The 14,092-nt window shown below is 43.0% G+C and overlaps 1 protein-coding gene across 1 annotated transcript in view; it reads left to right on the top strand.

Moving 5' to 3' along the window:
- Window positions 1-14,092, top strand: part of LOC126483777 (interleukin-1 receptor-associated kinase 1-like) — a 164,855-nt gene that overhangs the window by 33,452 nt on the left and 117,311 nt on the right. Inside the window, exon 3 of the mRNA XM_050106933.1 lies at window positions 12,285-12,415. Within this exon, the coding sequence (XP_049962890.1) occupies window positions 12,285-12,415 (131 nt within the window). The remainder of the gene's footprint in view (window positions 1-12,284; window positions 12,416-14,092) is intronic.

Below are 14,092 nucleotides of genomic sequence, written 5' to 3'. Positions count from 1 at the left end.
TGACAACAACTGGAATCTATCACATTCCATAAATGACCCATTCAACTATTCAACAAGAACACTCATGACCCAATCATTTCGTAATAGCAATTATTGGGTAGAAGACATGCATCTAAATAGAGTGGTCCTTTGAGACAGACAGGGGTCCCACTCATCAGACAAACGGTTTGGTTTGGTACTGTGAGTAAAAGAAACAACTTTGCTTCCTAACAAACATGCAGTGCACATTGTAGACATTTGCACTGTTGTGCAGTTGTGTTTAGTGCAGTTCAGATACAAAGATAAATGGGGGTAAGAAATCAATGAAATGCAATTACTCTGTAATGAACCACCAGAGACCACAGATCTCTTATACCAAAATATTGAAGAAATATCTCTGAACAACTTCTGAAAGTTTGCTGATAAGAAGTCAGCTTCACTCTGTATACCAGAGGACTTTACTCTGCTGCTTGCTTGATTGCTTCTCAAGCTCTGAAATGGATGACACCAGGTGTAGACAGGCATTGGTAATAAGTCAGGAAGCAGTACTGGTATTTGTGTTAGATTTGCTCCGAGATTGCTGCAGAATTAGCCCCTTGTTTAGTTTACATTTTTTTGTTACTGCACATGCAGTGACTAGTCCCTACTGACTGGAAAGGTGCAAAAGTTACTTATCTCATCGACATCAGTCTGTTGTGAGATCCTAAATGTACTCTCAGCCCATGTAGATTGTTGTTCCTAGTGAGAAAATAGCTGTCTTCAAAAGTGGACATGGCTTTAGGAACCACAGGAGTCACACCTAATCTCACACAATACCTCACAAGTTGTGGCCACTAGTTAACAGGCAAGATTCCACATTCTTGGATTTGTGAAAATTATTTGACACTTTACCACACTGTTAAAGTGGATCTGTTATCTGTGAAACTGTATGATTTCTGTGATACTGAAGTGCACCTTCGTCTTGGATGGAGAGTGTTTTTCAGAAACAAAGGAAATACCAGGAACACTCCAAAGAAGTATGGTAGGGTCTCTCTTGTTCCCTCTATATATTAATGACTTGCCATGCAGTGTGGGAATCACATTCAGCCAGTTTGCTGTTGATGCAGTTGTTTACATGAAGATATCATTGCTGTGCTAACAAACAGAAATTCATGCTAACTTAGACACACTTTGAACTTAGTGCTGTGGCTGATATGTTTCCATAAATGTAGATAAGTGGAAGATAATGCACATAAAGTATAGAAAAGATCAAATTGCTTTAATGTACATACCTAAGTCTGCTACTGGTTTCGGTCACAATGGTTAAAAGACAAAGGATAACTATTTAGTGACAGTAATTGGGATGGAGTAAAATTGTACTATTGTACAGTAGGTGAATCCTCATATTTTGTTTGAGAATTATGGAAATGTGTTTTGTCGGATGGTTGTTGATGAAATATTTTACATCTTTGCTAGGTCAGTTTAAAGGGGGTTCTAAGAGGTCAGATACAAACTGTCAAATTTCTAACCAGTCAACCCAGTCAGTTTTTACGCAGTAGTTTCGAGACCATGGTGGTCTTTGGGAGAAATATGAAACTGTTTTCACAACATGCTGCTGAATTTGGAGATCCACTGTTTGAAAAAGACCGTAAAACAATTAAAATTCTTGCTTCAACATACCTTGGACAAGAACTTTAAGAAAAAGATGAGAGAGATTAGGTCACAGAGAGTGTTTTTTCCCCATACGTCGTCATTCATGGGATGTAACAAATAATGGTATAAGGTACCCTTTACTATGCATCCTGCTCTGGTTTGCAGTGTTTATATTTAGAGATAAACAGAAGGGGCATACTACCTCAGGGGAACACAGTGACTATATATGGAATGGTCATGTGGCATTGTTGGCTGAGAGGCCGCTTTTGGGGAAGTTCGGCCACAGGGTTGCAAGTCTTATTTAAAAAAAAAAAAAAAAACCTATAAAGTAATTTTTTTTAAATAATTAATCCTGTTTTTTTTCCACTGAACATTTATTATAATATCAAATTAATTAAAAGCATCATGTCACATTGTCGTCCTGGATGGAAATCCTGTCAGCGTGTGATTGGCTGATTTCTTCTCACAGCCTTCTCTTCACTATCCTTCCCGACTGGTGTGCCAGCACTTGACTTTATACTGTAATAGTTACAGAAGGTATAAGGTTTAGAGCAGTGAAACCAAGTCTGCTATCACTATTTGTACCTATAGTTTTCATTTCAGTAGAAACAACATACACATCCCATCTAAAAAAACGTAACTTCATGTTGAAAGTGAAGTTTGTTTACTTGTATAGATTGTACAATCCTGCTCATTCAGTGAGCCCTGACATTGCCAGTTGCATTTTTCACATTTTGTTTCATTTCATAGTATACAGTATGATGTGGCAAAGTTAGGTGGGACACCCTGTAGATATAAAATATAAAGGGGATTTCATGTTCTTTGTTCAAAAGATTAAATCTCCAAAAATTGTTCACCAGGTCCTTTAAAATTTTGACAAAATGTCGTATTTGGATAAATGGATACCTACTGGAGTGCCATCATGCCAATATTTCAAAACACTCAGTGAAGAACTTTCACAGACATAAGGTTTTGAACAAATGAACCCACCACAACTTTGTTGTAGTTTGGGGAGTTACTATGTAATGTATTCAAATCATTTGATGATGACTCAGTAAGATGCTGAAACCAGTTATGATGCAGTTTGTGTGAATTGAGGCTGAAAATACAATATAAAATTTCATTTTAATTTAGAAAATCAGTATATCAGGTGGCCTGAAAAAAAAAATCTGCTGGTTCCTCTGCATTTGCTCTGTACTGGTCATAAGGACAGAGAGATCATGGTGCATATTGAAGCACACAGACATTTCATTTTTCATTTGCTTCCTGTATAAAAGATACTGTAAAGGGGGAATGGTACCAGGTACCAAGCAGCACCCTCTGTAAGGTGACCTGCTCGAGATGTTGGATAAATACAGCCTTAGTCTGTCAGTATTTGGTGAAGGATGTTAAAAAATCATGTCTGTGGTTCCTGTTTCATTGAGGAGGCTCTAAATCACTGAAGCATCTACAGTTTGTAATATACATGTTGCTGCAGATACTGGAAGACATCCCACTGTTATGACACATACATGTGGTACCAAAATGACAGATGTCCTGCCCATTTGGCATAAATAATTACAGACATTCATAATGAAACTTTTGGATATTGTTGAATCGGGCATTCAGGAAACATGAAAAGTACCTGCACGCTCATCAGATTTAGCACCTCTCAACTTTTATCTGGGAGGAAAATGAAAACAAGAAGTCTGCAAGGAAACCGACAATTTCCGAAGCCTGTATAACATGGATCTTTGCTGTAATAATAACAGATGAAATTTGTCTTGCAGTATTGTACATTCAGAACTAGTTTATAGTGTATGTCAGTGCTCCAGGTCAACATTTTGAGCACTTGCTTTGACAGGAAAAGTAATAAACACACAAACTGTCCCTGAGTTATGTTTTTGGTTACATTCGGTACAGTAGGGACAGACATTTGTGAGACTACCTCTCCATACAGCAGTATAGTGGTTTATGACACTGTTATCTTGCTACTATTTCATCACGTTCCTCGTGTCCTCTTAAAAAGCTATTTCCAATGCCACTGTGTACACAACTGTTGCTTGCAGTCCCCTGGTTCCTGCATCCGTACATTTAGTTTTAGAGCATATAACATGGGAGCACCCATAGTTTCCACTCAAATTCTAAAGCAAGACCCAGTTTGTTGTATATAAAAATTATGTTTGTTGAGGCAGTACACAATGCTCTACAGCGTAGCCAGCTACCAAATTGCTACACAGTGTATTCACCTTCTTGCTATCTGCTCTGGTGCATATATCTTCTCATCTCTGCATCTCAAAACTATCTGCCTGCCCGGAATGAAAGGACACTGTGCTCCAGGTAGAAGCACAGGTCACAACATCATTGAGAGAGAGCAAATAGCACTGGACCTGTTGAGGTGACCAATTAAAGAAAGGTAAGCCTCAATGCCACTGTGAGAGAGTCAGCTTAACATTCACTCTCTCTTTAACTGAGGCGTCTCATTTTATCAGTTAATCATAAATATAATTTTAACAGCACAACAAATTAATGTTAAAAATGGGCCAACTTGCAGGCGGCCAGTTCAAGGAATCTAGAGCAAACAGTTTGTGCACCAAACAACGCGGTTGACATAACAGGACCAAATCTACAAAATTTTTACAGAAGTAATGGCAGGATATAACCAAACTTCAGTATAGAAATAACAGGAGAATCAGACACTGCAAGTATATAGTTACATAAAACAAAATAGGCTGCTGGAATCAGATGCTTCAGAGTAAGTGCTGATAAGTGGGACTCCCGTGACAAGCTCTGCCAGCTAATCAGTCACCCCTGCGGGTCCAGGGGTTAGAATAGGCCCGAGGTATTCCTGGCTGTTGTAAGAGGTGACTAAAAGGATTCTCACATTTCGGCCTTTATGTGATGATCCCATGTAGGGTTTGACCTCCATTTTTCAAAATTTTCCCGAAGAGCGAGCCAATTAGGGAAGGGCGTCTTACATGGTGCATCGTGTCCATTGTGCATTGAGATCCTTAGCCCACTTTCTCCTTGACGCCTTGCAGTCGTGCCCGTTCTCCATCTCTTCGGTGAGGACACCTTCCTGGGTGCGTTTTCCACCATGCACTATGCAGTGCCACTTTCTGTGCTGACGATGACCATGGACTTCTTTGCACTTCTTATGCAGCACAGTAGCCGGTCTGTTGTGGTTGGGCCACCGTGTACCCCGTTGCTTGTAGCCCCCTTACAACACAGGGATCGCTCTGCTGATGCCTGTGCCGTTAACTCCCCACGATGCCAAGGAGCAGATGCCCGTCACCCTGGGGCATCAGGACTTCCGGCAATGGCCATCCTGCCAGGTGGCCTTTGCTGCGGCTCGGTGGCACCCATGGGGAGGGCCCCTGGTCAGAGTGGGTGGCGTCAGGGCGGATGACACACCATGAAGCGTAGTATGTCATCTCTTGCTGGTGGTCGATTGCCAGCAGTCTCTAAGCGGGCAAAGTCTAACTTCAATGCTAAGAAATATGATCCCAAGTCATTCCCCTCCCTGGCCGCACCATGGAGGGAACGCCAGGCTAAGGATACCAGTGAAACTTATTCAGCCCAGTACCTTGTATGTATGAGAGCAGATGGGGAATCTCTCATGTCCATGAAGCCTCAGTTTTTTGTGGAGTATTTGGAAGACAATTTGTGGAGCATTTGGAGGACAAGTTTGGGGAGGTGGAGGGCTTGTCCAAAATGCGCTCTGGTTCAGTTTTGATAAAAACAGTATCCTCTGCCCAGTCACGGGCGTTACTCACTTGTGGCAAGTTGGGGGATGTTTCTGTTACCATTACATCTGATAAGAGCTTAAATATAGTCCAGGTTATTATATTACACAGGGACCTTCTTTAGCAGTATGATGATGAGCTGCGTGCCAATTTAGAGCGGCAAGGTATTCATTTCATCCGGCGCATCCATCGTTGTCCGAGGGATAACCAGGTTGCCACCGGTGCCTTCGTCTTGGCATTCGAGAGTGACATATTGCCCGAGATGGTCTACCACTGTGACTTCAAGCTATATATCCCTCCCCTAATGTGGTGCTTTAAGTGTTGGAAGTTCAGGCATATGTCTTCCCACTGTACTTCCAGCTCCACCTGTCGAGACTGTGGACGTCCATCGCATCCCAAAATTCCGTGTGACCCGCCTGCCATCTGTGTCAACTGCGGAGAGCATAATTCACCTTGCTCACCAGACTACAGGATTTTACAGAAAGAGAGGAAAATCATGGAATATAAGACCCTGGACCTACTGACCTACACTGAAGCTAAGAGGAAATTTGTGTGCCTATGTCCTGTGGCTATAACCTCGTCCTATGCCACCACTAAGAAGTCAGTTGTCGCCCCATCAGTTCCTCGAGTTCCTGTTGCCTCTCAGAACCAGGAGACTACACCTGCCCCCTTGATGGTGGGGGTGCACTGCCCTCCATGTTGCTCCCACACAACCTACTTCGGGAGCAACACCACCCCAACCATCGTGGATTTCAGTCCCCACTTCTGAACCAGAGAAGCGTATGACTTCTTCGGCTCCTCTTGCTAGGAAGGGGTCCTTTGGGTCACTCCCTTCTCAGGTTTCCACTAGTGGGAAAGATGACACCTGCCAGTGGCTGAAGAACCCAAAAGCAGCTGGTTGCAGGGCTTCATGCTCATCCTCAGTCCCGGAGACCGATTTAATGAAGTCCTTGCAGCAAGGGAAACCCAAGGAACAGTGCAAGAAATTGAAAAAGAAGACCCCCAAGAACAAGGAACTTGCAGTGGCACCCACACCACCGCTACCTACAAGCTCTGCGTCTGAGATTGGGGTAGAGATTCTGGTGTCCGCTGAGGACCTGGATCTCGCCGGACCCTCAGACACAATGGATATAGACTGCTCAGGCAAAAAAGTCGGTGGCAGCAGGTGACTCTGAGGTGTAAACTACCTCATTGAATGTTCCGTGCCTTCCCAGTCCCACGATGACAACATCCTCCAGTGGAATTGCGGCGGTTTTTTCCACTGCCTGGCTGAGCTATGGTAACTGTTAAGCTTTACACCTGCTTTCTGCATTGCCATCCAGGAAACTTGGTTCCCAGCAATGCCGACCCCTGCCCTTCACAGCTATAAGGGATATTACAGGAACCGTAGCAACCATAATCAAGTGTCAGGTGGAGTCTGCGTTTATGTCCTAAACTCAGTCTGTAGTGAAACTGTCCCCCTTCAAACCCCTCTTGAAACTGTGGCTGTCAGAATACGGATGACACAGGAAATAACTGTCTGCAATTTATATCTTCCTCCAGATGGTGCAGTACCTCTGAATGTATTAGCCGCACCGATTGATCAACTCCCTAAACCTTTCCAACTTTTGGGAGATTTTAACGCCCATAACCCCTTGTGGGGTGACACCGCACTTACTGACCGAGGCAGAGATGTTGAAACTTCACTGTCTCAGTTCGACCTCTGCCACTTAAATACTGGGGCCGCCACACATTTCAATGTGGCTTGAAGTAGTTACTCGGCCATTGATTTATCAATTTGCAGCCCAGGACTTCTCCCATCTATCCACTGGAGAGCACACGATGACCTGTGTGGTAGTGACCACTTTCTTATCTTCCTGTCACTGCCCCAGCATCAGGCCCATGGATACCTGCCCAGCTGTGCTTTAAACAAGGCGGACTGGGAAACTTTCACGTTGATGTCACCGTTGGCTCTCCCCCAGATGGTAACATCGATGTGATGTTTGAACAGGTGACTACCACAATCGTTTCTGTGGCAGAAAATGCAGTCCGTTACTCTTTAGGGTGCCCCTGACGAAAGACAGTCCCTTTGTGGTCACCAGAAGTCACTGAGGCAATAACAGCGCATTGGCGAGCTCTACAGCGACATAAGCGGCACCCTTCCCTGGAGCATCTGATAGCCTTTATGGGGCTCCGTGCCCATGTATGCCCGCTTATAAAATGACGGAAACAGGAGTGTTGGGAGAGGTAGGTGTCGACCATTGGGTGCCATACGTCACCTCCCCAAGTCTGGACGAAGATCAGATGTCTTTTTGGGTACCAGATCCCAACAGGTGTCCCTGGCGTTACCATCAGTGGCGTGCTATGTACCGACACAAACGTGATCACCGTGCACTTTGCTGAGCACTATGCTCGAGCCTCTGCATCAGAGAACTACCCTCCCAACCTTTTGCACCCTCAAACGGTGGATGGAAAGGAAAGTCCTCTCGTTCACTACACGCCACAGTGAACCCTAAAACGCCCCATTTATGGAGCTCCTCAGTGCACTTGCACGTTGCCTTGACATAGCACCTGGGCCGGATCGGATCCACAGTCAGATGATTAAACATCTCTTGTCTGACTAGAAGCACCATCTCCTCGTCATATTCTGCTGGATCTGGTGCGATGGGGTCTTTCCATTGCAATGGCAAGAGAGCACCATTGTTCCAGTGCTCAAATCCGGTAAAAACCCGCTTGATGTAGATAGCTATCGGCCCATCAGCCTCACCAACGTTCTTTAGAAGCTACTGGAACATATGGTGTGTCGGTGGTTGGGTTGGGTCCTGAAGTCATGTGGCCTACTGGCTCCATGTCGGGGCGGCTTCCGCCTGGGGTGCTCTACCACTGATAATCTTGTGTCCCTTGAGTCTGCCATCCGAACAGCCTCTACCAGATCCCAACACGTTGTTGCCGTCTTTTTTGATCTACGCAAAGTGTATGACACCACCTGGTGACATCATATTCTTGCCACATTATACAGGTGGGGCCTCAAAGGCTCGCTTCCGTTTTTTATCCAGAATTTCCTGTTGCTCCGTACTTTCTGTGCCCAAGTTGGTGCCTCCCATAGTTGCCCCCATACCCAGGAGAATGGGGTCCCACAGGGCTCTGTATTGAGTGGCCATTAACGGTCTAGCAGCAGCTGTAGGGCCGTCCGTCTCACCCTCTCTGTATGCAGACTACTTCTGCTCCACAAGTACGGTGTTGCTGAGCGGTGCCTACAGGGAGCCATCCACAAGACGCAGTCATGGGCTGCACTTCTGTCGGCGTCATACCAATCATCCGGAACCAGAACTTTACCTTCATGATGATCCACTCACTGTAGTGGAGACATATCGATTCTTAGGACTGGTTTTCGATGCCTGATTGACTTGGCTACCTCACCTTCATCAGCTTAAGCGGAAGTGCTGGCAACACCTCAAGGCCCTCCGCTGCCTTAGCAACCACCAACTGGGCTGCAGATCGCTCTACTCTGCTGTAGCTCTAAAAAGCCCTTGTTCAATTCTGCCTTGACTGTGGGAGTCTGGTTTATGGTTTGGCGGAGCCCTCAGCGTCGCATTTAGTCGACCCAGTGCACCACTGTGGTGTTGACCTTGCGATGGGAGCTTTTAGAATGAGTCTGGTGACTAGTGTCCTGGTGGAGGCTGGAGTCCTTCCATTGCATATCCGACGTGCACAACTGCTCGCACACATTCGTAGTTCTCCTGAGCGTCCGAATTGCCGTCTCCTTTTTCCACCCACAGCAGCTCATCTCCTGCATCGGTGGGTGGCCCAGGTCAAGGCTAATGATTGCGGTTCACATGCAGTCCCTTCTGTCTGAACTTGAGTCCTTCCCTTTACCACCTCTCATCTAGGTCTGTCTGCATACACCTCCATGGTATACACCTAGGCCGCAGATTTGTCTGGACCTTTCGCATGACCCTAAGGACTCAGTTACTCCTGTCGCTCTCCGCTGTCACTTCCTCTCGATTCTTGACGTGTTCCAGGGCTCTGAAGTGATTTACACCCATGGTGCGATGGCTGATGGTCATGTTGGCTCTCCTACGTCCACAGAGGTCAACTTGAACAGCATTCCTTGCCCGATGGCTGCAGTGTATTCACAGCAGAGCTAGTGGCCATCTCCTGTGCACTTCAGTATATCCGTTCATGCCCTGGCGAATTATTTCTTCAGTGTACTGACTCCTTGAGCAGCCTACAAGCTATCGACCAGTGCTACCCTCACCATCCTTTGGTAGCATCCATCCAGGGGTCCAATCTATGCCCTGGGCCAGTCCCATCATTCAGTGGTGTTTGTGAGGACTCCAGGACACGTCGGCATCCTGGGCAATGAACTTGCTGACAGGCTGGCCAAACAGGCTATATGGAAACCGCTTCTGGAAATGGGCATCTCTGAACCTGATCTGTGTAGGGTTTTTCGGCTGTGGGAAACAGAATGGCGTAACAGTACACACAACAAACTGCATGTCATTAAGGAGGCTACGAATGTGTGGAAGACTCCCATGTGGGACTCTCACAGGGAATTGGCTGTCCTCTGCCAGCTCCGCATTGTCCACGCTTTGGTGACACATGGGTACCTCCTGCGGCATGAAGACCAGCCTGAGTGTTGGTGTGGTGCCCAGTTGACAGTGGCCCATATTCTGATGCACTGTCCCACTTTGAATGCCCAGTGACAAAATTTTGGGTTTTCGGACACGTTGACACTAATTTTATCTCACAATGCCATATTGGCTGATTTAGTTTTGCGTTTTATTCGTAAGGGTGGGTTTTATCATTCGATCTAAGTTTTAGCCATTTACTTTGTTCCTCTGTGTCCTCCACACTAGTGCTTCTAGGGTGGAGGTTTTAATGTGTTGCAGAGTGGCTGGCTTCTCCTTTTTTATTCTCATGGTCAGCCAGCCATGGTAATCAGCTTTGCTGTTTTAATCTCTGCCTCCTGTTTCTTGCATTTCTGTGGTTTTCTTGTCCTCTTTTGTCCATTTATATGTTTGTTGCCCTTCATCGTTCTTGTGATTTTTCCTTTCATTTCGTTTTGAGTTGTCAGTCTCTTTTGTTTTATTCTCACACTTGTGGCATTGTTTTATTCGGAACAAGGGACTGATGACCACATAGTTTGGTCCCTTTCACCCTCTTTTAAACCAACCAACCAGCCAACCAGTCAATGTTTACCTTTTACCACAAAAACTGTTCACCTAAATATGAATTAGTGCAGTCATTTGAAACAGCTTTGTTAACCCTTTTTTTATGCTTTAATTTCATCTACAGCAGTCGTAGCTGATCTTGTCTCCTTGGTGTATAAAATAGGCTCAGGGAGGAATACATTTCATCTTCATAGTGTAGGACTATCTTCTTGCTGGACACAATGATGAAGTCTGGCATGAGAGCACTTGGCAGTATTTGCACCACAATAGCTTATTCTGGATGTCTTGCTTGTCAGCTTTTGCACTTTTCAATGCCAACATTAATGAGCATTGTATTTACCATATTCTGATTTCAGAAGCTTTTGAATGCCGATTGAAAAAATATGTTGTTCCATTTGATAAAACTGTGCTTACTTCAATATCTTGGTTGATTAAAAAATTAAAAGTATTACCCATTGGACAAAATTAGGTGTCCCTCTGCCTACAAATGTTTGCCGAAAATCTTATTTTGTCATCTTGAAGCATTCATGATAATAAAAAGGGTGCAAGTTTTTTGCGATCCTAAACTTTTCAAGTTTCATGAATTTTAAACACATTAATAAAGATAGAATAAAAATGTATCATCACCGTTGTTGTTGTTGTCATTGTCGTCATCGTATGTTGGTGAATGTTTTGACTTAAATCATTGTATCACTTATGGAAGTAGCGTTTTTGTGTCTGGTTGTAGACTGTCCTGATGTGCCGTGTCTAAGGTCATTCTAACTTATGGAGAATATAAATTCTTCCACTGCCATTTGAACACGATTTGCACCTTGACCTTGCTTAGAACATATAGTTAGCTTATCATGTGTTTGACAGGGCTATTGTTTGGGAGGTAATATCATTAAATAACAGTAGACACAACTTGGGAGTGGCTTCATTTAATGGTGTCCTTACAATAGTAAAACCAAGGTGTCACAGGTTGTGAGACTTGACTGAGACCATTAAGTGCAGACATGGATAGTACCTTTAATTATTCAAGAATAATTTTCCACCAGAAGAATAACATCCACTTAAGAAAATGTTTGGTGCTTCAGAGAGGTACTGTAGCATTCCATTATGAGAACTGCAGCAGTTATATAATCACATCCTGAAAAACACTAAAGCACTTGTTACCCAGTATGGAAACTATAAACCGTATAATGAATAAAGGTGAAATAAGATGAAAAACTAACTGACTGTATATCAAAGCCTGTTTGCCATAACAAGCTTACTAAGTGCCTTTTGTTATTTTAATGAATCCTTTAAATTTTTATTTATTAAAAAATTTGTGAAGTTAGTTTTATTGTGTAGGAAAAGCTCTTAATATGTATGGCTTAGGGTACAAGTAAGAACGTCACGGCCTGTTCTGTCAGATATGTGAAGTGTTTTCTATAAAGCTTTGACCAAATATAAATTTTGATAAGGCTCTCAAATGTTTTTCTGATGGTGCTGTAAAAACTAAGGTGTAGACTGTCCTTCAGGTGGTGATGTCAGTATTGATGGAAGACTCCAAATTCAGTATATGTCTTCCATCAGTAGCCAACATCGTCTTTTGAAGGTGGTGAAAAGGTACTTAATCAAAATCCAGTTTTATGACTCTATCCTACACAACACCCGAGTGCCTCAGCAGAAGGTCTTAGGACCATTTTTGGTGTGCTGAATAATGGAGCACGATGTATCGTTAATTTTTAATTAAGTTAAGAAATTGTGGTATATTGTGCAACGTGTGATTTCATTTACATACATTTAACAAGTGTTTACTTTTTTGTGACAGTTGATCCACAGTACCATCACTTTATATATGAAGGAGAGCAGTTTCTGGACTTAACTGAACGTGCCAAGTACTTGGAGGAATTAAAAAACAATAAATCAAATGTGCCAGTCTTATCACCTTCTGTTGTTCCTGTGAGTTAAGGATTTATTTGTTTTTTTTATAAGTGTTGTTAAAAATTGTTTTATCATTTTTTGTTGCTGGGCTTTGTTGATTTCATGTAATCTTTCTTTGTAAATAAATTGTGAAACAAAAGAAATGAAATAGAGTTCTACTGTGAAATTTGGCTTTCTACATATTTTATTTGCATTTTCATCCTGTGGTTTCTATATAGTTTTCCAGTAACTTGTTAAAAGTTTGTTGCTATAACTGAATTTATTTTTAGTGGTCTAGGATATTGAGTCACTTTTCCTACTGGTGTACATTTTGTCCTTTCCTCTTTTTCCTTGTCCATCACCTGTCAAGGGAACTGCACTAGTGCCCAGAAGTGAAGCATGATGAGGAAAATAGAAAAAGTGAAGAGTCATTCTCAACTGAACTTGTCACTCCTGTGTAGGAAAGAAGCATCATTTGCTTTGATTAGGCAGCTGATTGAAGGACAATGAAAATCAGTGTTTTTAGAGCTAAAGCTGCAGTCAGAAGAGTATAGTATATTGATGAACTTACTTACTCAAGTTCACAATGTACACTTACTGCCACAAAAATGCATTATTGGCTATATTTTTCAGGGTAGAATCAGCAGATGCTTCGAAGCAGCTCAGATGTAGACTGCAGTCTCAGCAGCAATAAGTACGTCACAAAGCGTCATTTCATGGCTTTGTTGATGGTTCTGAGAGACAGGAATGTTTTTCATGACCAAGACTAATCTTTCAGCAACAGGACTGTTATCTCGAGTTGATGTCACAATGAAATTGTGTAATAGATAGTTGTCTGCAGAGCTTTTAAGTATCTCGAAAGCAGCAAGGCAAGACCATTTGCTCTTTGTAGGAATGTGCTCTTCATCAATGAATTCTGTTGTAGTGTGCAAAATGGTTTTTATGACACACGCATGATGAGAAACTGGTAGGCAGTGCAGTCACAGAAACATTGAGGGAATAGACATGTTTAGTGATGGTGTCCTGGTACTGGTATGTTACATGTTGTATCGGCATTAGGTTTCCTCACGTCTCTACTACAGACTATGCTATCTCAGTCCCAACTATGTGCGACATCTAAATGTGAGCATATCCTGTTGTTGAACATTTTGTTGTTGTGAAAAGTGATATCAAGTTTTGTTACTGTTTTAGTGATATGTGACTTTAATTTCAATTTTTTAAGATTTCATTTTATACACTAATAATCCAAATGTGTTGTCATTAAATTCTGCCTTATTTTGCAAACTTTCTCCATGCATAAGTGTGCAGCAAAGCTTCTGTTGGCTAGAATTTTCTTCCTGAAGTGGTTTTGAGCTCATTGTCAGTGGTGGAGGATGGGTGCAGGGAGGGGGGGGGGGGGGGGGGGCAAATATTGCAGATATTAGTTTTCTGTTTAATTAATGCTAACATTCAGCCCTGCTAATTTGCAACACTCCGATCAAATACAACTGAAGTGATGGGAGACACTTGTAACTACTAGAACTACAGCTCCTGTGTAAATTTTTCAGGCTGATAATCAAAATGAACTCGGACCACTTCAAGCAGATATGTAATGGTGATCAAAACGTAGCAAAGCTGTCTAAGGTGGCTGCTTCAGTTTTTTGGTACCAAGGACAACAGTGATGGTGATTCAGAAATTTACAAGCACTAATTGTTTCTCTGATGCCATAGATGAAA

The sequence above is a fragment of the Schistocerca serialis genome, chromosome 6, assembly GCF_023864345.2.
Source record: "Schistocerca serialis cubense isolate TAMUIC-IGC-003099 chromosome 6, iqSchSeri2.2, whole genome shotgun sequence".
Classification (NCBI taxonomy): Eukaryota; Metazoa; Arthropoda; class Insecta; order Orthoptera; family Acrididae; genus Schistocerca; species Schistocerca serialis.
This window is presented reverse-complemented; position numbering and strand designations above follow the sequence as displayed.